The sequence below is a fragment of the Talpa europaea genome (genome assembly GCF_964194135.1).
Source record: "Talpa europaea genome assembly, chromosome: 3".
NCBI lineage: Eukaryota > Metazoa > Chordata > Mammalia > Eulipotyphla > Talpidae > Talpa > Talpa europaea.
In genome coordinates this window covers 22102247-22124570 of record NC_140069.1, presented here as the reverse complement: position 1 = coordinate 22124570, position 22324 = coordinate 22102247, and the positions used below count along the sequence as shown (strand labels likewise).

General features: G+C 36.9%; 1 protein-coding gene across 4 annotated transcripts in view; it reads left to right on the top strand.

Annotated features, from left to right (window-relative positions):
• Positions 1-21264: 21264 nt before the first annotated feature.
• The window catches only part of EMC2 (ER membrane protein complex subunit 2), a gene marked incomplete at both ends in the record, with an annotated part of 29122 nt that continues 28062 nt past the window's right edge, over positions 21265-22324 (top strand). For all 4 annotated transcript variants that reach the window (XM_084229538.1, XM_084229537.1, XM_084229536.1 and 1 more), the window contains one exon: positions 21265-21304. In XM_084229538.1, the coding sequence (XP_084085664.1) occupies positions 21265-21304 (40 nt within the window). The remainder of the gene's footprint in view (positions 21305-22324) is intronic.

Below are 22324 nucleotides of genomic sequence, written 5' to 3'. Positions count from 1 at the left end.
TATCATATCATCTACAAATAGTGATAGTTTGACTTTTTCTTTTCCTATCTGGATTCCTTGTATGTCTTTCTCTTGTCTTATTGCTCTGGCTAGGACTTCCAGTATTATATTGAAAAGCAGTGGTGAGAGTGGACATCCTTGTCTTGTTCCAGATCTTAATGGAAATGCTTTCAGATTTTCACCATTGAGAATGATACCAGCTGTTGGCTTGTTATATATGGCCTTTATGATGTTGAGGTATGTTCCTTGTATCCCAAGAATTTCAAGGGCTTTTATCATGAATGGGTGTTACACTTTGTCGAAAGTTTTCTCGGCATCTATTGATATTATCATATGGTTTTTATATTTCTTTTTGTTGATGTCTTGGATACTGTTGATTGATTTTCGGATGTTGAACCATCCTTGTGTCCCTGGAATGAATCCTGCTCATTTGTCAAGTAAAATTAGGACTGAAAATGAACTAATGGATTTAAGAAGGTGAAGGTCATTTGTATCCTTGATAAGAGATATCTGGGGTAAAGATTATCTTTGATTTATACCTTTATTACTTTAAAATTAACTCCCTTTTGTTTTATTCTTTTACTTTTTAAATATAAAGCTACAGATTTCTAGATTCTGGCGTATCCACTTTCAGTCCAAAGAAATTGTTCGCAGCTCAAGCAATTCCAGTTTGCTGCAATACTATTTCAAGTGGCAGAATAACTCAGAATTCATAGAGGACTTTCCAAGCCACTTTCTTGTTTCACTTAATCAGGAGAAAAGTAACCAGGATACTTCCTAAGAGTAATTTATCAATAGGAATATATGACAGGGTAATATTTTTAGTCTGTATTATTTATTTCAAATATTATATCCTTCTATTTTATTTTCTATATTTGGAATAGATCCATGAAATTATTAATCAATTGAAATTGTTTATTATAATGATACAAATATTCAGTTCTTATCATTTGAAACAAAATGTTCAGTGTCCTTTAGGAACTAAAGTTAATGGGGTAGATTATATATATTTAAAATATGTAAGGTATTTTCATATACTGGTTCTTATTTGGGACTCACAGCTCTGAGAAATTGACAAGCATAGAAATTTTGAAAATATGGCTACATCTAAAGCTTTGTTTCCTTATTCTTCATTTAATGGTCATTTACGCTATGGTACATCTAGAAAAGAAAATAGTAAAGGGAAATTTATGTGCTTGAATTTGGGAGATTCAAAGAGTCAGCATAAGTTTTAAGAGTTTTTCTAAATGAATGACTTAGGCCTAAGTTTACAGTTACACAATGCTTTTTCAAGGACCATAAAGAATGGTTGCCATCTATGATATGGTGGAAGGAAAATAAAATAAGAAATAGACAGACTTATTTGGTAATCTGGACTAAGTTATTTTCCTAACTAATCTGAGTACTTATATTACCAAATAGTTTACAACATGATATTTTTAGGACTCTCACAAAGTAATTTGAAAGCTTTGGCCACTGTATAAAATTTAGATGACTACCAGTGGTGGATAGTGACTATGGTAAACTAAAAATTTTTATTGTATTTTTAAGACTGCAGTTTAAAGGACAGAGCCACATCTCATAGGATCTGTGGAAAACACATGGCTTTCCTCTCCTCAGGGGCTGTCCCCAGAGTTTCATCATTCAGCTTGATCAAATTAACTGAATCATTGTTCCACTCACTAAGCCAGTGTGTTCACCGCCTAAAAATTTACAACTCTGCCAACTGTGGTACCATTATTATGGTGTGCTTTTTCCTGTTGGCTAATACCATGTTTTTTGATGAGGAAAAATATAGGACATTGTAATTGAGCTTTCTCTATATAAATTCATGAACATTTTACATGTCATTTTTTTAAAATTTTAATTATTTTCATTACTGTAATATTAGTTTACAACACTGTATATGATTAGAAATATAGGATCCCACCATTTCAGGCATAGGTTATCAACTACACCCAATACCAAGGCACCAATAGTCCACCCTAGTCCATTTTGCCCCTTCTACCCTCCTCTTTCCCCTTTGGCAGTTTCAGTTTTACAGTCAGATTTCTAGGGTTTGACTTTGGTTTGAAGATGTCTAACTCTTTTTCCCTCCCTATATTCCACCAGTATTTGTTTATTCTTCGGGCTTATTACACTTAGCAGTTCCATCCATATTGTCACAAATGGCAAGGTTCATCCCTTTTAAGATTTGAGTCTTGAGTATCTACAACATGTCTTCTTAATTCACTCATCTGCCCTTGAGCACTTAGGCTGCTTTCATAATGTAGTTATTGTAAATATTGCTGCAGTGAACACAGGAGTGCATATATCCCTTCCAATGAATGTTTTTGCATTCTTTGGGTAGATACCTAGGAGTGTAATTTCTGGATCATATGGTAGATTTACTTTTAATATTTTGAGAAACCTTCATACTGTTTTCCATAGTACTGGGCTAGTCTACATTCCCACTAACAGTACTTGAGGGTTCTTTTTTCCACATCCATACCAACACTGGCTGTTCCTGGACATTTTGATATGGGCCATTCTTACAAGTTTGAGATAGTATCTAATTGTATTTAGTTTGCATATCTCTGATGATAAGTGGTGATGAGCATTTTATCATGTGCCTGTTGGCCATCTGTATATTATCTTTAGAGAAGTATTTATTTAGGTTTCTGCCCACGTTTCTTTAAATTTTTTTTTAATTTTTATATTTATCAATTTTTTTACTTTTTTTTAAAATGGTTTCTTTTTTTTTAATTTTATTTTTGTTTATACAAGCACTGGGTACAGTCAGAAGCGCGGGAGGGTGAGAGAATTCACCAGAGCCAGAGTGGGGAACAGAACAGGCAGATGGACCGAAGAACACTGCTGAGGAGAGTAGTGGGCGGCAGGAGAGGTCTGCGCACTATGTGGGATCCTCGCCAGTGGCTGGGGATCGAACTGGTTCTGGAGGCTGTGGGCAGCTTTGCAGCCCAGTGCTCAACCGCTGCGCCACCGGGGAGGCCCAATTTTTTTACATTTTTTAGACAATATTTACTTCCCCCCACCCCCTCAGATTGAGTCCCCATAGAATTTCTGCCTACTTTTTAAATAAAATTTTTATTTAGGTCAATGGTTCACAACACTGTATATGATTTAGAGATAGAGGATCATACCCTTCAGATGTGTTATCAAAGCACACATGCCACCAAGGCACAGAAAAGTCCCTCAGCATAGTCCATTTTGCTGCCTACACCCTTTTTCTTTCTCCCTTTCCATCCCCATCTGGTAGCCTCAGTTCTACAGTTGGATTTCTAGACTTTTTTTTATTGGCTTTGCTTTATCTGACTTTTTGTTTTGCCATTTTGATAATGTTAATTCCTCCAATCAGAGAGCAGGGGATGTCTTTCCATTTCTTTGTGTCTTCTATTTCTTTTAACGATGTTTTATAGTTTTCTTTGTATAAGTCTCTTTGTTTTAATGAGCAGGAGCTTTTCAGTTTGATGTAGTTCCATTTCTTTATTTTTGCTTTTGTTTCCTTACCATAGGAGTCAAGTCCCCAAATACATGACTGAAGCCAATGTCATGGACTATTTGCCTATATTTTCTTCTATGTATTTTATGGTTTCGGGTCTTACATCTAATTATTTAATGCATTTTAAGTTAATTCCCCTGTACCATGTGAAATAGTGGTCTAGTTTCATTCTTTTACATATGATTGTCCTTTTTTCTTAACACCATTTGTTAAAGAAAATTTCCTTCCTCCATTGTATACTCTTTGCTGTTTTTAAAGATTTCTCTCTCTCTCTCTCTCTCTCTCTCTCTCTCTCTCTCTCTCTCTCTCTCTCTCTCTCTCTCTCTTTCTTTCTTTCTTTCTTTCTTTCTTTCTTTCTTTCTTTCTTTCTGCATAGATGAAATGAGGTGTAGGCCAGAGGTTAGGGGTTTGTGTGAGAGGTTTTACCAGAGACACAGGCGGATTTATTGAAATACACTGCTAAGGGGAGTAGCCAGTGAGACAGAAGAGAGAGGTCTGCTGTGTCTTATGTGGGTCAGCTCCCTGACCTGGGATCGAACTCAGGCTCTAGTGGTGATAATGCTGAGACTTAACGCCTATGCAACCTGGGAAGCTCCATTGTATACTCTTGTATCCTTTTCCTGTAATTTACCCATATAAGTGTGAATTTATTTCTGGGCTCTCAACTCTATTTCATTGGTCTATGTGTCTATTTTTATTCCAATACCAAGTGTTTTGATTAGTAATTTCTCATGATGAAATTTCTATAGTATTATACCCTGGGTATAAACTCAGGATCTGACAAGAACAATGAGCAGAGCATCTTTTAGAAAGAAATCTGAATTTGTACTTTGCGAAGTGATGATAAGATTTCTGGTAAATGTACCTGCATTTCCTCATTCTCCTGAAGCCCCCCAAAAGTAAGTAAAAAAATTTAAAAAAATGAAGAGAGAAAAAGATGAGAGATTTATACTGAATTTTTGGGGAGCTAGAAAGCAGATAGAGGGGACTCCCTGGTGGCATAGGGATTAAGTCTCAGTGCTATGCCCTCTACAGCCTAAGGTCAATGCTAGGCCAGGTAGCTAGTGCACATATGGTGTAGCAGACCTCTTCTATCTCACCCCCTGCTCCTCTTAGTAGTATATTTCCATAAATCTGCCTGTTCTGCTCCCCACTCTCTCTCTGGTGAATCCTCTCATTCCCTGTACCTCTGGCCTACATCCCAGTTCTTCTTTGCATAAACAAACAAATATATATATATATATATATATATATATATTTTTTTTTAAAGAAAGGAGATAGATCGGTGTCTAATACGGGAAGTTAAAACCAGTGTGCCTATATAGAAGACTATCCATAGGAACATGATTTGTGTATTTTTCTTCTTCCTTTTTTATTTGTAATTTAATTTTCCCTGCCGAAACCTGGAGAAATTTAGGTTATAGAAGAAGCACAAGGCACTGGTGGAATTGGTACAGAAGTGCAATGCTGAAAATAGAGTGGTTGAAATTGGCTAGCTTCCCAGATTTCATCTAATCCCCCACACTCAATACCAGATAATTCATTCCTTCTTTTCTCCCCACCTTCCACTCTGCAGGATACCAACATTTTAGCTTCTAGATAAGTAGAGGTGAATACATGTCTCTCTTCTCATTCTTGAATAATTTTTTTTACACATGTATGAAATAGAATTCTAAGTCAAGGGAGTTACAGGAAATGTCTTAGTCCTATTTTTCCTTCTAGAGACATTTGCACAGTTGACAAGTACTTTAGGCCAATTGCCCTGGTAATAAAAGATGTTACATGAAATATTTCCATTATGGCTATTAGTGGTATGAGACTAGAACCCTGTGTTACAGGAAAAGTTTTCTAGATGTTATTGTTCAAGCCATTGTTGCTTTGTTTATTTTTAAAGGAATAAAAGTTACATTTATATTTCCAACTATATGAAGCCAACTTTTACCTTACCATCTATTTTATATCCTTTATAGGTAAGCAATAAGTAGCAGGGTTAGAATGATGATTGATAGGCTGGAAAAAAAATTTAGATTCTAAAACACAAGGTATTTGAGCTAACATCATGTTAGCACTTATAAAAATGTCCCACAACTCCACTTCTTGATAACTACTTTCATTTTCTTTTAATCTGAGAAAGATAAAACATTTTTTTCCCTAAGTACATTCAGGAGGAATTTCAAAGCAAAGAGAAAGAAAAGAAACTATGTTAGTATGGTTTGTCAACAGTATTTTTTAAATAGATTTAAGAGGTTCAGTTTTAGGTTATGTGTGGTAAGAGACTGAGACAGGTTATTTTCCAAGTTTTCATAGTCAAGTTTGTTTAGAGTAGGTAGTTGCTTATTTTATAAACTTAAGAAACCATTTGGGCTTCCCCGATGAAGTAAACTGCCTGTAGACTTTAAAAACTTAAAGTAGATAGATTAGTAAAGCATGGGTAAAAATGTAACAACAAATTACTTTTGCTTCTTCTAAGATATTATTTTCAAGTCTACATCAGGTTTCTATTTAACTGTCACCAAGGAAATATTAGTTTGCTAGATCATCCTGTACTAGAGATGAATGATGAATGGAAAAGAAAATATAACTTGTCTATGAAATGATGACTTAATTACAGGGATTATTTTTAACCATTTAAAATTTATTTTATTCATGTGTCAGGTATTATACTCTCAGTTGCCTTCACATTTAATTATTTTTAATAACCCTCTGAGGGAGGTATTGTCTCCTATCAAATTAGATAGTCACGGATTGATGCAAAATCATATTATTAATGACTGGCAAAGCCAGAAACCAGGTCAAAATTTTAGGATACCAAGGAATATCAGTATTTTAGTTCATTAGCTACAATTGCATCAAATAATCAATTCAATGATTTCCTTTTGTCAGTAACAGTGAGAAATAGCATTCTTTAATTTGTGTTATATATTTATTCAGTATTTGCATCCCTACAATTTCATTTGGGTGTCTATATCTTAGTGACAATTCCTTCAAAAACAACCTTCTGCTCATAGGTTTGTCCACTGGTAATCCAAAGATACATTTCAAAAGCTGTGCTACTTGAGTATATATATAAAAAAATATTTCGGGGCCTCCCCGGTGGCGCAGGGGTTGAGCGCTGGGTTGCGAAGCTGCCTGCAGCCTCCGCAGCGCCGGTTCTATCTCTGGCCGCCGGGTGAGGGTCCCACATGGCGCGCAGACCTCTCCTGCCGCCCGCTGCTCCCCTCAGCAGTGTATTTCGTCAGTCTGCCTGTTATGCTCCCCGCTCTGGCTCTGGTGAATTCTCTCACCCTCCCGAACTTCTGACTGTACCCAGTGCTTATATAAATAAATAAATAAATCTAAAAAAAAAAAAAAGAATCACCAAGAATCTTTATTAAAAAAAAAAATTTCACTGTTTTATTGAATAATACAAAGTAAAACACTTTATCTTTTTCAATAAAAAAATGCCTATTTAAGTTAGCTTCAATAACTTCTCTTCGTGACTATAATTTGAAACATTAGAGAAAAACTCAAAATCAGCCTAGTGTACTCTGGTTGAACTTTTTGTTTTTCAGTTAGTTGTGCTTAGTGTGCAACCCAGATTGATAATCTTGCCTGTGCTGACACAAAATATCTACTCAATGATATTATGCTGCCAGTTATTTTTATAAATGATAAACCAAATTTAACTCTTGAGCATTAAAAAGTACTTAGTATTTATCTTCTAAGCACTTCTAAACAACATCAGCCTCATTTATTTCATTTTTCATTTCCTAGCATTTTCAGAATGGGGAAAATTAGTGGTTTACATTAACTCTAGGCTAGAGTAGCTGGGGAAGGAATTTTAGTTAGCAACATTTTAATGTCTCTGTGTTAGCGTGAAATGGCAAGTGCCCATTTCTTCTGTAATTGTGAAAATGATAAAGTATGTACCATAAAAAGATTTTTTAAAGAAGAAATGAGGAACTAAAACTTGTAAGCCTAAATTACAGTTTTTAAGTAAATAGTGCAAATCTGACTTTTTTTTTTTAAAGATTTATTTATTTATTTATACAAGCAGTGGGTACAGTCAGAAGCGCGGGAGGGTGAGAGAATTCACCAGAGCCAGAGCGGGGAGCAGAACAGGGAGAAGGACCGAAGTACACTGCTGAGGGGAGCAGCGGGCGGCAGGAGAGAACTAGCGCGCCATGGGGATTGAACCGGCACTGCAGAGGCTGCGGGCAGCTTCGCAACCCAGCGCTCAACCACTGCGCCACCAGGGAGGTCCAATCTGACCTCTTTTTGCCCTATATTCATATTGAATTGGGCTAGATTAATGATGATACTCATATGTATGATTTCTGGTTCTTAAATTAACTGTTCTTTAAATTAATATGTTACGTAGTATTATAACTGGGGCATGCAATACATTAAAATAGATTAGTTTCCAAAGGTTTGACTTTATATGTTGTATATTTCAAAATAGATTTACATGTACTCAGCTCTGTTTTTCCCAAATAATTCTAATGAGGAAAAAAAAAATGTAAAAAAATTTAAAAATCACTTCTCTAAGAGCTTACAGTATACAAAGATCTATAATTCATCAGATTTCTAATTTTTATTTCTATATATGAATACTGTTTGATCAACCATTTTTTTTTTTTTTTAAATTTTTTTTTTTTTTTTTTTTTTATAGAGGCATGTTTATTTATTTCTTTATTTTATTTGTTTGTTTGTTTTGTTTATACATGCACTGGGTACAGTCAGAAGTGCGGGAGGGTGAGAGAATTCACCAGAGCCAGAGCGGGGAGCAGAGCAGGCAGAAGGATCGAAGTACACTGCTGAGGGGAGCAGCGGGCGGCAGGAGAGGTCTGCGCGCCATGTGGGACCCTCCTCCGGAGCCGGGGAGCAGCCGGGGATCGAACCGGCATCGCAGAGGCTGCGGGCAGCTTCGCAACCCAGCGCTCAACCGCTGCGCCACCGGGGAGGCCCTGATCAACCATTTTATAGAGGAAAGACTTTTAGCTGCAAAATTTACCTGCAAGATTGTTTTATAACAGAAATAAGATGGTTTTACATTCAATATTACTTTTGTTAAAAAAAAAAAAGGACTAATGATAAAGTATTAAGCCTTCTTTCTATTTCCTTCCAATGACAGCAAGGACATTACAATATAAAATAAGACAATACTAAGGAGGGGGGCATCCCTAGTGGCGCAAGGGGTTAAGCACCGCACTATGAAGCAATCCGCAGCCTCTGCAATGGAGCAACACACATGGCGAAGCAGACCTCTCCTGTCTCGCCCGTTGTAACCCTCAGCAGTGTATTTCAGTCAATCTGCCTGTTCTGTTTCCCACTCTGTCTCTGGTGAATCCTCTCACCTCCCGTGCCTCTGGCTTGTACCCTAGCTCTTGTACACATAAATAAATAAATCTTTAAAAAAAAAAAGACAATATTAAGGGAAAAAGCGTAAGTTTGCGAAGGCACTTGCCAGATTCAGAAATCTCTTGTAGCTTGAAGCATTACAACAGACACAGCATGCAGGCAGGAATTTTAAGGGTGTCTCCTGTGTCATCAAAGGTCCAGATTACATCATCATTGATTTCATCTTTTCCATCTCTAATTTTAATGGCTCTGCTTTCCCAAAGGCTGCTGTAATTTATCCCATGGGTTCTTAAAATAAGTGAAATTTAAAGTAGAAACACTGCTTCTGTGTTTTCTTTGTCTTTGTCATTTGTTGATATCACACATATTTGTAGAGATACAGTGCCTTCTGCTCTAATTCTAATAAAAATATTCTTTATATATTATTTTGTCAATGAGATCAAGAATTTGAGATTTGTGAAATGAAATACTAATGATATATTTACTCTACTTTAGTGTAAAATTTAACTAAAATGAAATTTACTGAATTTATGAGACACGAGCCATATCCAAAATAAATTTGCCAGAATGTTTTGAGTCATGAGATACTTCATGTATAATTTTATTTTTCTTCTTAGATCAGACTGGATCAACCCTTCCCCAAAATGTTTTAAAAATAAGTAAAATTAAGATAGTTCTTACTTTCTAATATGTTTACTCCTTTAGAGACTTACTGGGAAAGAGCAAAAAATCTTGAAGGGGATAATGAGTCCCAGCTGAGAATCATATGCCAACATGTTCAGTGATGCCTTTTTCTTTTCTTTTTTTTTAAAGAAATATAAATTAAGAATAGGACACAAAGTTTAGTAATTTGGGAGTTCTTTAAAAAAAATCTGTAATGCACCACTTTAAAAATAGGTAAATTACCAACTAGAATTGCTATAACTCATCTGAGAGTTGGAAGGGATTTAAGAAGTTAACAGTGGTTCTCAAGTGTGTCTGATATGTGGTGCCAATTCAGGTAGAAATGTCATTGGTCTCTGTTAAAAACTTAAATGTATGCATTTTCAGGGTCTGTTCTTTAGAAAATTCTTACAAATCCTTTGTGTTAAAACAGCAATTTTAAGATGAAATGTTGTGAAGCTAATTGTAGTTGCTGCTTTTAATGTACCATCTTGGCAAAATAAAAAGTTGGCAACCATATTGGTCTGCCCACTGTTTTCCTTGAAATTTCACTGATTCATAAAGCCCCAAATCAGTGGACACTGATGTAATGGAGTCCCTGCCTTCCCATAATTAATTATTGATTCTCTGGGGACAGATTGGGAAAATGACATTTGAGACAGGTTAGACTCTAGTGACAGATACAAATAAGAATATATTATAATAGAATGGGACATATGTTTTTAGGGAGAGGGAAATTCAGGGATTACTGGAGCATGTGACAAGGCTCTTAACCCTCACCTGGGAAGGGGAAGCAAGGCAAAGATTTTTCTAGGGAAGATATAAAAAAACATGGAAAGACTATTTTGGTCTTGTGAGCAAAGTATCTCCTTCAAAGTATACAGGTACTTGAAAAAGCAGACCAAAGGGCTGCTTTATCATCATGAAATTAGAGCAAATGACTATAATTAGAGCCTACTAAATTTTGGTGAGAAATCATGTGCTAGTCCAAACAACAGTTCTTTCGGCAGGAGGTATTAATTTTTCTAGACATGGGATAGTGGGGAAATATTTTTGGGGTACTACATGATATTTTCTGACTCATTATGTCCCTTTCTGTTTGTCTCTATCTCCCTAATCACTTTCTGAGAATGAAACTTGTCTCACAGGCCTTGATTCAGTATCTCAGAGGGAGAGAATATTAGGATAAAAATCTAAGGCAGAAACCTCAGCTCTCTGGTTTTGGTTTTCAAAACTCATCAGGTTAGATGCCGCTAGATAAATCACAAGTAAAACAGTGCCTTAGGAATAAAGCATGGAGGAACTTCCCTTGAGACTGACATACTGCTGTTTCTCAAGGCTGGGGAATAAAAGTAGAAGGGGTAGAGAGAAAGAGGATACTAAAGGGGATAAAAACAGAGTTTGGTGGTGCTCAGGGTGAGAAGGCTTATGCCCAATCAGAGTCTTCTGGGGTACTGGCCAGATGTGTGGGAGAGTGAACGGATTCATCAGAGACAGAGCGGAGAACAGAACTGGCAGACTGACTGAAATACACTGCTGAGGGGAGGAGTGAGTGAGACAGGAAAGGTCTGAGTTAAGTGGGTATCATGCTAGCTGGCAGGGGATCCAACTCCTGCTGCTAAGGCAGGGGATGGTTTCACAGGGCTGTGCTTAACTCCTTGAACCACCAGAAGGCCCCCCAATCTAAGTCTTAAGGAGATAAGAGCATGGGGGTCAGGGGGAAGGATGGACAGCTATATCTAGGGAGGAAACCTCAAATTCCCATGTGATATGAAAGTAGTTAACAGTCATAGGAAGTGCTTGAGGAGAGAAATAAGGGCTAACTGGAGGACTAGGTAGGCTTCCCAGTACCTTGAAACTACGTAAGTGTAACTGATATAAATCCGGCATGGCATGGCTGTACTAGTTGATAAATTATCAAAGTACTTGGTATTCATTGATAAAGCTATTAACCCAGAATCTCCTATCCTCTCCATTCTAAAGGATTAATGCCTGGGATATCAGAGAAGCCACCAGCACTAAAAGCATTAAAACCAGTGTCTGCTTCCTTTCTGATTGATAAGTAGGTAGTTACCTATTGTCATACAACATATTACTCCAAAAATTACAAACTTAAAGCAATAATAAACATTTGTTATCTCAGTTTCTATGGATCATGAATGTGGGATCAGCTTACCTGGGTGGTTCAGGCTCCAGGCTTGAGTTTGCTGTCAGGATGTCAGTTGCGTCTGCAGTTTTGACTGTAGCTGGGGGACCATTCCAAAGATGTCTCACTCACATGGCTGGCAAGTTGATGCTGGATGTTGCAGGAGCCCTCAGTTCCTAACGAAGCAGAACTCTTTGTGACACTGCTTGAGTATCCTCATGACATAGCAGCTGCCTTTTCCAGAAAGTTATCTTATGAGAGATAAGGCAAAAAAAAACCCCATATTTTAATGACTGCCACACTCCATCATTTCTGAAATATCCTATTTATAACATAGGACAGCCCTATTTAATATGGGGGGGGGCTTACACAGGGTGTGCTAACCAAAAAGTGGAAATTATTGGTGACCTTGTCCTATGGGGTATCAATTGTTTTGAATATCACTTTCACATGAGTCACAGGAGGCTGTAGCAGTGTGGGGCAAACTCCAAATCAACTGAGATGTTTCTTCCTCAAATAGTAACTGAAACAAAAATTGAGATTTAAAAAAAGTGCAAATTTTATTCTTGCACCCCTGAATTTGTATACTGAAAATCATAGCTACTGTGTCCCATGCAACCACTACCTGAAAATCACCAGCAAAGTTTTCTTTGTTCACCACTCATCTTCTGTCACAAAAATTGCCTTTAATAACTTTGCTACTCCTGTGAGTCTGGAAAATACTCTGCTTCTTCATATCAGGTGCTGACTTCATTACATCATTCTTCCTGGCAGCCCTGAATCTGGACCCTAGTGATGTCCTTCCCAGGAAGGCATATGTGTAGCATTAGCAAATATTAACCATGGCTGTCCTAGCATTCAGAAGGGAGTAGAGCAGGCTGACACTGAGGGCCTCTAGATTTATACACCATTCATGTTTCAGAATTGCAACCAGTTGTCTTTGTTGTGGAAAAATGCTGATAAAATTTCACCTTGTTTAAGTTTATTAAAAAGAGATCATCAAAGGGCCTCCCCAGTGGCGCAGCTGTTGAGCACTGGGCTGCAAAGCTGCCCACAGCCTCTGCAGCACCGGTTCGATCCCCGACCACTGGCGAGGGTCCCACATGGTGCGTAGACCTCTCCTGCCACGCCCGCTGCTCCCCTCAGCAGTGTACTTTGTCAGTCTGCCTGTTCTGTTCCCTGCTCTGGCTCTGGTGAATTCTCTCACCCTCCCATGCTTCTGACTGCACCCAGTGCTTATATAAATAAATCTTTTTTTTTTTTAAAAGAGATCATTAATGATAGTATTGCAGTTACCCAGTGAATTATCAAGGAGCATTCTGAGTACAATGAGTTTTGAACATTTCAGTACTACACAGAGAGTTGGAATTCTAGAATTTTTAAAATGCTGATTTTTTTTTTTCAGAGTTAAATTGTTATTCTTGGAAAGACCTTTTTTTAAAAAACAATTCTAAATGCTTGGATATATTTGGAATTTGAATGAAAAAAGAAAGATGAAGTTCTAGTAATTTATCAATGGTAGTACCATTAATTTCCAGCCCAAGAAAATAATGATTATTCCCGATTTGTTTCTCATGAAAAACAAGCAAATTGTTAAGGCTTTGTGGGCTATAAATATATTCTACCATGTGTTTTCTTCAACACAAGGCAACCATTGCTGAGCTATTAATCATAGACTAGAAAAAGTCATTCTGTGGAGCTGAAATATAATTTCCATATGTCAAATAGCTATGTTAAATAGCTTCTGAGCTATTTATGTCTAATAGCTTCTGAGTATAACTACTCAGGAGAGAGAACACATACCCCTGCATCTCATCAATAATGGAACATTACACCCAAAATGGAAAAATAATGATCATGGCTACTGTGGCACAATGAAGGTGCACTGTTAACAATCTACCTCAATTTAAAACAAAACAAAACAGCACCTCTACAACTTTAGTCACCTATGGAGGGGGGTGTGTGGGGAAAATTTGTTCACTTATACCCAGAATGTGAGCCTCATGAGGGGAGGAGGAATGATATCTTTTTTTTTTTAATCCTGAACTTAAGCATAATGTTTTGCTCATCATGGGTGTTAAATCTGTGTTGTTAAGTGAATAAATTTAAGTATTCAGTTAAAAAGAAATCTTCCTTTCAGAAAGAACTTACTATTCAGCAGCAAGGAGTACAGGGAGCTGACAACCTCTAGCTTTTAAAGCCTTCAGGATTTGATTTATATCAGCTTCGGAGGTGGGCCAAGCCTTCCAGGTGGCCCCTATTCAACAACCTAACTCTTGGGTTCTATGGTCTGGATATTTCTGACCAAAGTAGGACTCTTCTACTGGGTAATCTTTGCTCAGTTTTTTTTTCCCATTGACCCATCTGATAATTTGTAAGAGCTAACCAAATGCTAAATATGGCTACCCTGGTTGCTCCTGCTTCCTTTCTGTCTGACCCTGCTTTCTACTTTTTTCTTCTGCAGGTACGATATACATCGTGGTATGAATGCTTTCCTTAATTAATCCTGCTTCCTTTTCCTTTTTTGCTGTATATGGAGTGGGTCTCCTAATGGACCACTTGCAAAAATAACTCCATCTTATTGTCCACATCCCAGAGGACTAACATGACACAGTCACTATGTACTAAGAACCCACAAGGTAAAGGAGTATACTAGAGTGGATTTTGGGGGATGTTATTTAATATTTCTTAATTTGCTCCCTCATCTGCAAAATGGGGTTGTTGTAAGAATTAACTAAATTTAAATGAAATAATCTATAATTCTATATAAATCTATAAATCTAAACAGTGTTTGGTATATAGTAAGTTCTCAGTCATTGGTTATAGCATAAAAGTATTATGCCAAATGCAAGACTCTGGGGAAGAGCTCTGTTCATTCCTTGAAATCTTGTTATAATGAGTAACTATTATTATGCTCATGAAGAAACTAGGGTTCAATCAAGTTAAAATAACTCATTCAAATTACTTAATTTACCTAGCTATAATGTGTAATGTGGGATTAAAACCTAGTGAGTTCTGCAGAAGACAGCAATGGACATGTATGTTGGCAAAGAATTCATTGCAGCTACAAGAACACAAAGGAGCACCACGTCCTCTATGATATGGTATGTACAATTTATAATATAAAATACTTTTGAGCGCTTTCATAACTATATTTATATTTGTAATTGTACTACATGATATTAGAATCTTTCAATAGGTACTTAAGACTAAGTATTGGCTAAAAGCTTAGAATAGCAATTTATATTGTCACTGACATTCCCTCATTGATTTGGTTTGTAGGATAGCTCTCAATTTGGTTTTTGTGTTATGTTTTTTGTGATTAGACTGAGGCTGTTTAAAATTTCATTATCTTGCTATTGCTAGAAAAATTGTATCAGTGGAGATCACTTCTCTTCTGCCAATCCCCATCGCTATTCTGTCCACAAGACAAATGTTTAAGCTTATTCTTAAAAGATGCAAAGAAATGTGTAATAGAAATATTTGAGGAGAAGCAAATTAAACTATTATAATGTTGAAAGAATTTCTACTGAGGTGGTAGAATTTTGGCACAAGTGGAAGCTTTTGGAACATACCTATATTATTCCTTAACTCAGAGTTTCAAGATAAAGAATTTCAAGTACAAATTTAAAAAATTAAGTTGCATAAAGTTAAACCATTTGAGGTTGTGGTTTCCCTCAGAAATGAGGAAGTGACAGATAGGATTGAAGAAATGGATTTAGGGGGTAAGCAGTTTTCTTAGAGACATTCTGCCAGGAAACCAGTCTTAACCCTAAATATTCTATAGGGTTAATTAAACAAGCCCTTCTATGGACAAAAGCGCATAAGTTATTATCTGAAAGATGAAATAGGTACTTTGTGAACAGAGTGATCATTACCCTTTTTAGCCAATTTTAGCCAAGAGTAATCAGAATGGTTACAGAAAGAAAAAGATGATCAGTTAAGTGTGACTTTGTGACCTTGTAGCAAGGGTATCTCAGAACTACAGATAAATAAAATTACATATTCCAGTTGTGCTAGACTTGTGCTACCAAGTCACCAAAAAGAGGGAATGTGGGAAAAAAAAACTATATCAATAACAGAATAACATGTAATTATAAAAAAAAGTATAAAATAATAGTATATTTTCCTCTGGGTTTACCCATAATGCAATTTATTGTGAATAAATACTTTTTTTTGAACATTTTTCAGGTTAAGAATTCAGTTATAGTTCTGTGGTAAAAAATGGAATCTAGATGTGCTCCAGAAACCATCAGGACACAATAATAGTACTTAGGGACCTTTGAATGGTCCCCCAAAGGGATGTTTATGAAAACGCATTTTTGCACAAGGACAGTTACATATGCACAGATGTATGTGTGTATAAGAACAGAATATGCACTTTGGGGAAAGTAAATAAATATTGTTTTAAAAAAGGAGACTATTAAACATGGTTATAAATCTAAAAAAAAAAAAAAAACCCAAGACAAAAAAAAAAAAAGAAAACCAGCTCTAATTTATTGCCCACATGGGAGAAATTCTGGGTGTACTCTTTCTGGATGTACTTTCCTCTTCAGTGTTATAGCTATGGCACAGAGGACTAATTATCAGTCTGTGAATTCTACTGTGAAAAGACCAAAGTGATCTCATTGGAAATATTTCCGGGAGACTCTCCTTTGCTTTTTAAAAAATAATGTAATTGGATGTTAAGTGAATGGCTGTCACATTTTAAGACATATGTTACAAATGATAGCAAATATGGAAAAATCAGAAGTGCCTAAATGCTATGCTTGTGCCACTAAAGGAGGTATAGGAGGTGTGTTTTGGAAGACAATATTAAATTACATAATCTTATAAAATGCAGTGTTCAGAAGATTCCTAACACAACCTCACGTTAACCTAGATTTTGGTAAATAAAGCTCTAAGGAAAACTAACTTCCAAATGTGAATGTGTCAAAGTGAAAAATCTATTGCCATAGAATGAATATGAAATAAGCAATGTTTTCTCTAAAACATAAATGAATTATGGTTATGGTTCACTAAGTAGAAGCAATAACATGATTTAAATGCTATGGTAAATTTTGTAAGAGTTGTAGCAAGACCAATTTACTTTGATAGGTAATTGTCAGAGTAAACAGAGGTTATAAACTGCGCTACATAGAATGGGAAACTTTAATTCACTATGAGTAAGACAGAACAAAGAAAATAGTAGATTCTAAATAAATGATTTGAGGAAGATGTTGAATATTACAAAATCAATTAAAATTGTATTATGCTCTGTAATGTTAAATAATCCATTTTATAAATGCCATTAGGTTTATTAAATTTAAGAAGTTGCTTTATCTTTCATAATGTCTGAAAATATTAATTGAATTAAGTAAATCCTGGCCACAAAAGAGTACTCTAAAGTAGTTTGTGGGTCAATTTGGCTGATAAATAATCAAAGCTTATCCCATCACACAGAAAATGTGGGCTTATTTAAAATTATTCCTTTCTGATCCTTATTCATTCTAATGTAGCATCACTCTAATTATTCAAACAGTCTTATAGAAAAATATGAAAATCATAATATAGTTTCATATAAAAATGCATATCATAGACCACATTCATTTGCCTTTTTAAGTGTGATTTTGAGATCATTAAATAAGATAATGCTCCCCATGGTGTCTGATATGACATAATCTAGTATTTTGCTCCTTGACTATTTTTTGATATTTGTCACCAATGCTGGGCAGCTTAGTCAGAGAAACTCAATAAAATACTTTTACTATATAGGAATGAAAGCTCTTCCTTTTTAAAGATGTGAAAGAGTAAGGGGCAAATCTTTGAGAATGTTTTGCAAAGGTGGGTTTATGGAAATGTGACTGATGTTTATGTTCTTGGAGCTACATAGGTAGAAGTTATTTCTTTTTTATTTATAATTATGAATATGTTATAAAATGTTAAGAATATACTTTATTCACTGATGTGCCAGTTCTCCCCACCCCCCGGGTTTGTCTAGTAAAGCAGAATTTATGTCATTTGAAATGTTTTCATATATAAACAATCACTTCCCCTACTTCAAAGAATACTAATGATCTAGGTAAGTCATATTGTCTACATGGATTTCCCATCTTTGTTACCTACTATTGGCAAGAAATTAAGTAAATCATTTCACTTCAGGGTTTCAGATTAAGAAACATGTATAACTTCCACTAGGATTTTTCAAAATATGGGTCATTAACTGGGGGGGTTAAAACCAGTATTTTTAGAAAATAAAATAGAATTAATTTTAATAGAAATATAGGAGACATTGTAAGACTAGCTTCTAAATTTTGTCTGTTTTAAATATATATATGCACACTATATAATGATGTAAAATGTATTCCTTACAATGGTTGCAGGCAAAAAGTTTGAAAAATATTGTTCGAAAGAAATCATAGGTACATTCTTAGTCTAAAATTATTCTCATTTCCATGTGAAAATGACTTCTTTTAGCCAAATATCATAAGGCTCATTGATTGATAGATAATAGGAGTTAGGTACAGGTCTTTTAAATGAAGTGACTAGAAAATATTATGGAAATATGAAAATGGAAAATACTCCCTTAATTGGCTGTAAACATTACGATTCATTTTAAGTCTTTAAGACCATAACTTCATGAACTTTCACTCCCTCAAAAAATTCAACAAAATATTGGGCTTCAACAATTTAGTATAAATACTGCTTGTATATGTATGGCAAAATACATATGCTGTATACTGTGGTAAGGGACTAGGAAGTATAAAATGAACTGACATGTTCCCATATTCATTAAATTTTTGTTTAGAAAAGTAACAGATACAAAAAGAAAACATCTAATCCATAACCAAACACACACTACTATGAAACATTATCCTAACAAACTGCCATTTTTTGAGTTTCTAATTCATTAAGTCATTCACTCAACAAACATTAACTGTGTGGAAGGTGTTCTTCTAGGTTGGATATTCCAAGGCTAAAATGACAAAGTCTAAGGAGCCTATATAATAATGGCAAATATCAAAAATAAGTAAACAAACAAAATATCAAATAGTAATGTATCATAATGATGTAATAGATATTAACCAGGGGTTACTTTTTATTGGAAAATTAAGAAAGGTCTACTATAAGTAATACATTTAAAACAGAGATATGGATGACAAAAAGAGAGTCACTCAAAGATCTACAAATACCATACTCAAGGCAGATGGAAGTTTGGTAGGTTTGAGGATTAAGTAGGCTGGGATCTAGTGAAAAGAGTTGAGGAAAGAGAGTAGGTGAGGAGCAGATGAGTAAAGTCCTGTAAATTAGGTAGAATTTAAAGCATATATTTATTGCAAGGGGGAGCCGTTTGCGAACTGTATGCAAAGGACTTTTGTAGTCTGATTTTTTTTTTTTTTAATGCTCGAAAGAGCTGCAGCATAGACAACAGATTTTACACAGTAAGAATTAAACTAAGCCATTAAGGATGTTAATAATTATTCAGGCAAGAGAAAGTTGTGTCTTACATTAAGATTAATTGAGATAGGGCCTCCCTGGTGGCGCAGTGGCTGAGCGCTGGTTTGCGAAGCTGCCTGCAGCCGTTGCAGCCTCTGCAGCATTGGTTATCGGTTCGATCCCCGGCTGCTCCCCGACCACTGGAGCAGGGTCCCCCATGGTGCACAGACCTCTTCTGCCGCCCGCTGCGCTGCTCCCCTCAGCAGTGTACTTTGGTCTTTCTGCCTGCCCTGTTCCCCGCACTGACTCTGGTGAATTCTCTCACCCTCCTGCGCTTCTGACTGTACCCAGTGCTTGTATGTATGTATAAATGAATGAATGAATGAATGAATAAATCTTTAAAAAAAAAGATTAATGGAGAGAGAAATAAATGGATTTTTGGAATGTTTTAGAAGGACAACATGGAATTTGCAGATAGACGTATATAGGTAGGCTGAAGGAAATACTTTTTTTAGTTTTAGGTGGATGGTTTCATTATTTGCAATGGGGAAGAGCAACTGGGGTTGCTGGTGACAGGAATCCAGAATTGTTTGTGATATGTTAACTCTGAGATGCATATTGACCAGCTAAGTGAATATCAAGAAAGCAGAACTGGATTTCAGGGGAGAAGTAAAGATTGCAGGATTTATGAATTTGGGAGTCATAGCATATAAAAAATATTTAGAGTCATAGAATTGGCACCTCCATCCTGATAACAATTCAAGGTATATAGGGATCTTTGTATGTAGATATAATTATCTTCCTTTTATATATAAATCACTCTATTGCTTATATATACGTACCGAAAGTTACCCAGCTACTAAATCTGAATTCAGATCTGTCTGCTAGAATTCTTGTTCTTTTTGTGACACCAAGTTGTTCTATTGAAGGGTTTTTTTTTTTTTTTTTTAAGGTCTGTTTTGCCTGGAGAAAATGAAGTTTATTCAAATCTTATCTTCATTTATAAATTCACTAGTCTTTTCTGTCCTCATACGACTTCTCTGTGGCAGTGGCACTGATAGTTCGTTTCTTAAAAACTACCTCCTTGCTATTGGGATAGCAATATTGGGATATGACTATTGGGATAGGACACTCTTTATCGGGATAGGACACCCTTCTCGTTGCAAACTGATATCGCCTCTTCAAATGACTCTTAATTAATGCTATAAGATAGGGATTTTTATCCTTCCTTCCTCACTTTACGTATTCACCCTTCACACTCTTATGCTCTCATTGTTTCAAATACAAAATATATACTCATACTCTCAAATATTTGCTTTCACGCCAACAAATTTCTCCCTAGTTCAGGGGACTAGGTCCAAAATTCTGAGAGCAATTAGCTTTGTGAGTAAGGGGTGAGGAAGGAGGCTCCCCCCTGAGGTTTGGCAGAGGAGCGAAGAGTAGGGGCTGGTAGTTCTCAGTCCCACATCCATTTACTTACAAGCGGTTACATAATGGTTATTCTTACAGAATCTCAAATCTAGAGAGGCAGGCCGACAAGATAAAATAATCACATCCACGAGGACCATTAACTAAAGATAGAATGTGGCTCGAAAACATTATGTAAACATTAACAAGTCCTCGGCCACAGAAATAGAAAGCGCAATCTCAGAATCGCACTCAGTCTCAAAAACGAAGACTTCGAGTGCATCAGCTTAGCCGAACATATTAAAAAGGAAATGGAACGTGGATTCCCCTAGGGAGGAAGCAAAGTTAGGGACACGATTCATGTAGAACGTTGCGTTTCAGCGGGCTGTGAAGAGAACACGATACTGACTAGGGAAAGGGGGAAAATGAATACACTGGGAAAAAATGAATACACTGTTGAAGAGAAAAATTTTGAAAGACTGGAGTGGTGCACACTCAACCCCCAGTAAGTGTTAAAAACCCAGGGTAAAAGGCAGCTCACCCGCAGCTGGCCCCACCGCTCGGCGGGCCTCCCAGCTGTCGCAGCCTCTGAGCGCGCCCGGGTCGCCCCGCCCCTTTTCCCAGCAGCCCCTCCCCGAGCCGCGTGCACTTGGGCAGCGAGTCCCGCCCTCTGAGCTCTCTCCACCAATGAGAAACGATGTCGTAATCTGCCGCCGCCCGGTTTCAGATCACGTGACCGCGCCCCCCCGCCCCTCCGCCTCCTCACCCCGCTGCCTTTAGGTTTGAGAAGATGGCGAAGGTCTCAGAGCTTTACGATGTCACTTGGGAAGGTAATTGCGGGCAGGGAGGGTGCGGAGAGACCGAAGGCTCTGGGAAGCGGTGCGGGGATGCTAGGCTGTTCTCGGAGAGCTGCATTCTCTGGTCTGTCTTCCGCACGAAAGCTCTCTACACAGGCCACGATGAGGTGGTGGCTGAGGTGGAGATTGAGGCTGACCCTCGTTTTGACCCGGCCCCCGACTGGACTCTGCGGTGTTTCCCACCGCTTTCGCCTGTAAATAGATTGACCCGCTATTTTCGCGCCAGTCCAGCGGCTCAGGGCGCTGGCGTTGGAATGTCACATGTTTCCTGTGGCTGCTGGGCGGCGCGGAGGAGGCAGAATAGGTGCCCCTGAAGCTTCTTGGCAGCCAAGAAATGCAGGGCCTCTGAGGCCTTTTCTTAATGCTGTGTAAGAGTTACACCTGTGCATAAAAGATGTGTAGAGGACCGTGGACTAATGTGATTATTCTCACATACTACTTTATGTTCATTCTCTCTTCAGAGCTGGGTTTCTGATTGCTCCCCTTTTAAATTATTCTGCGTCCACTCCCCTTCAGAGCACTTTTACACATACCTTTCAATTTCCTTATTGCCACCTTTGATTAGTTCCTTTTCTGAAGGAGAAAAGAACTGTTTGTCTTGGACCTGTACTCAAGTATGAGGTACTTCTTTTCCTATCCTAGTTTAAGGTAGAGGGTGTTTTAAATCTTTTAATCTTCAGATCTGAAAGCACCCAAACTTTAGACCAATTGTGTACGAAAGATTTTCCCTTCTCTAACTTTTTGCGGGAGGCATGTTTAAGAGCAGAGTCTTGAGTTTCATTAAGGTATGAACTTGGGTAACTGAAATTTATATTCCCGGCATTTAACAGTGGATGTCAGGGAACAGATCTTTGGATATTTAAACAATGACATGATACCATGTGAAGTGAAAGTTATATTGATTATTTGACGGTGAATAAGTCTCTCCAGGATTAGCAAGTGCAAACATGTTTGAGAACAGTAAAATTCTTTTATACTCGAACCGATTTAGTG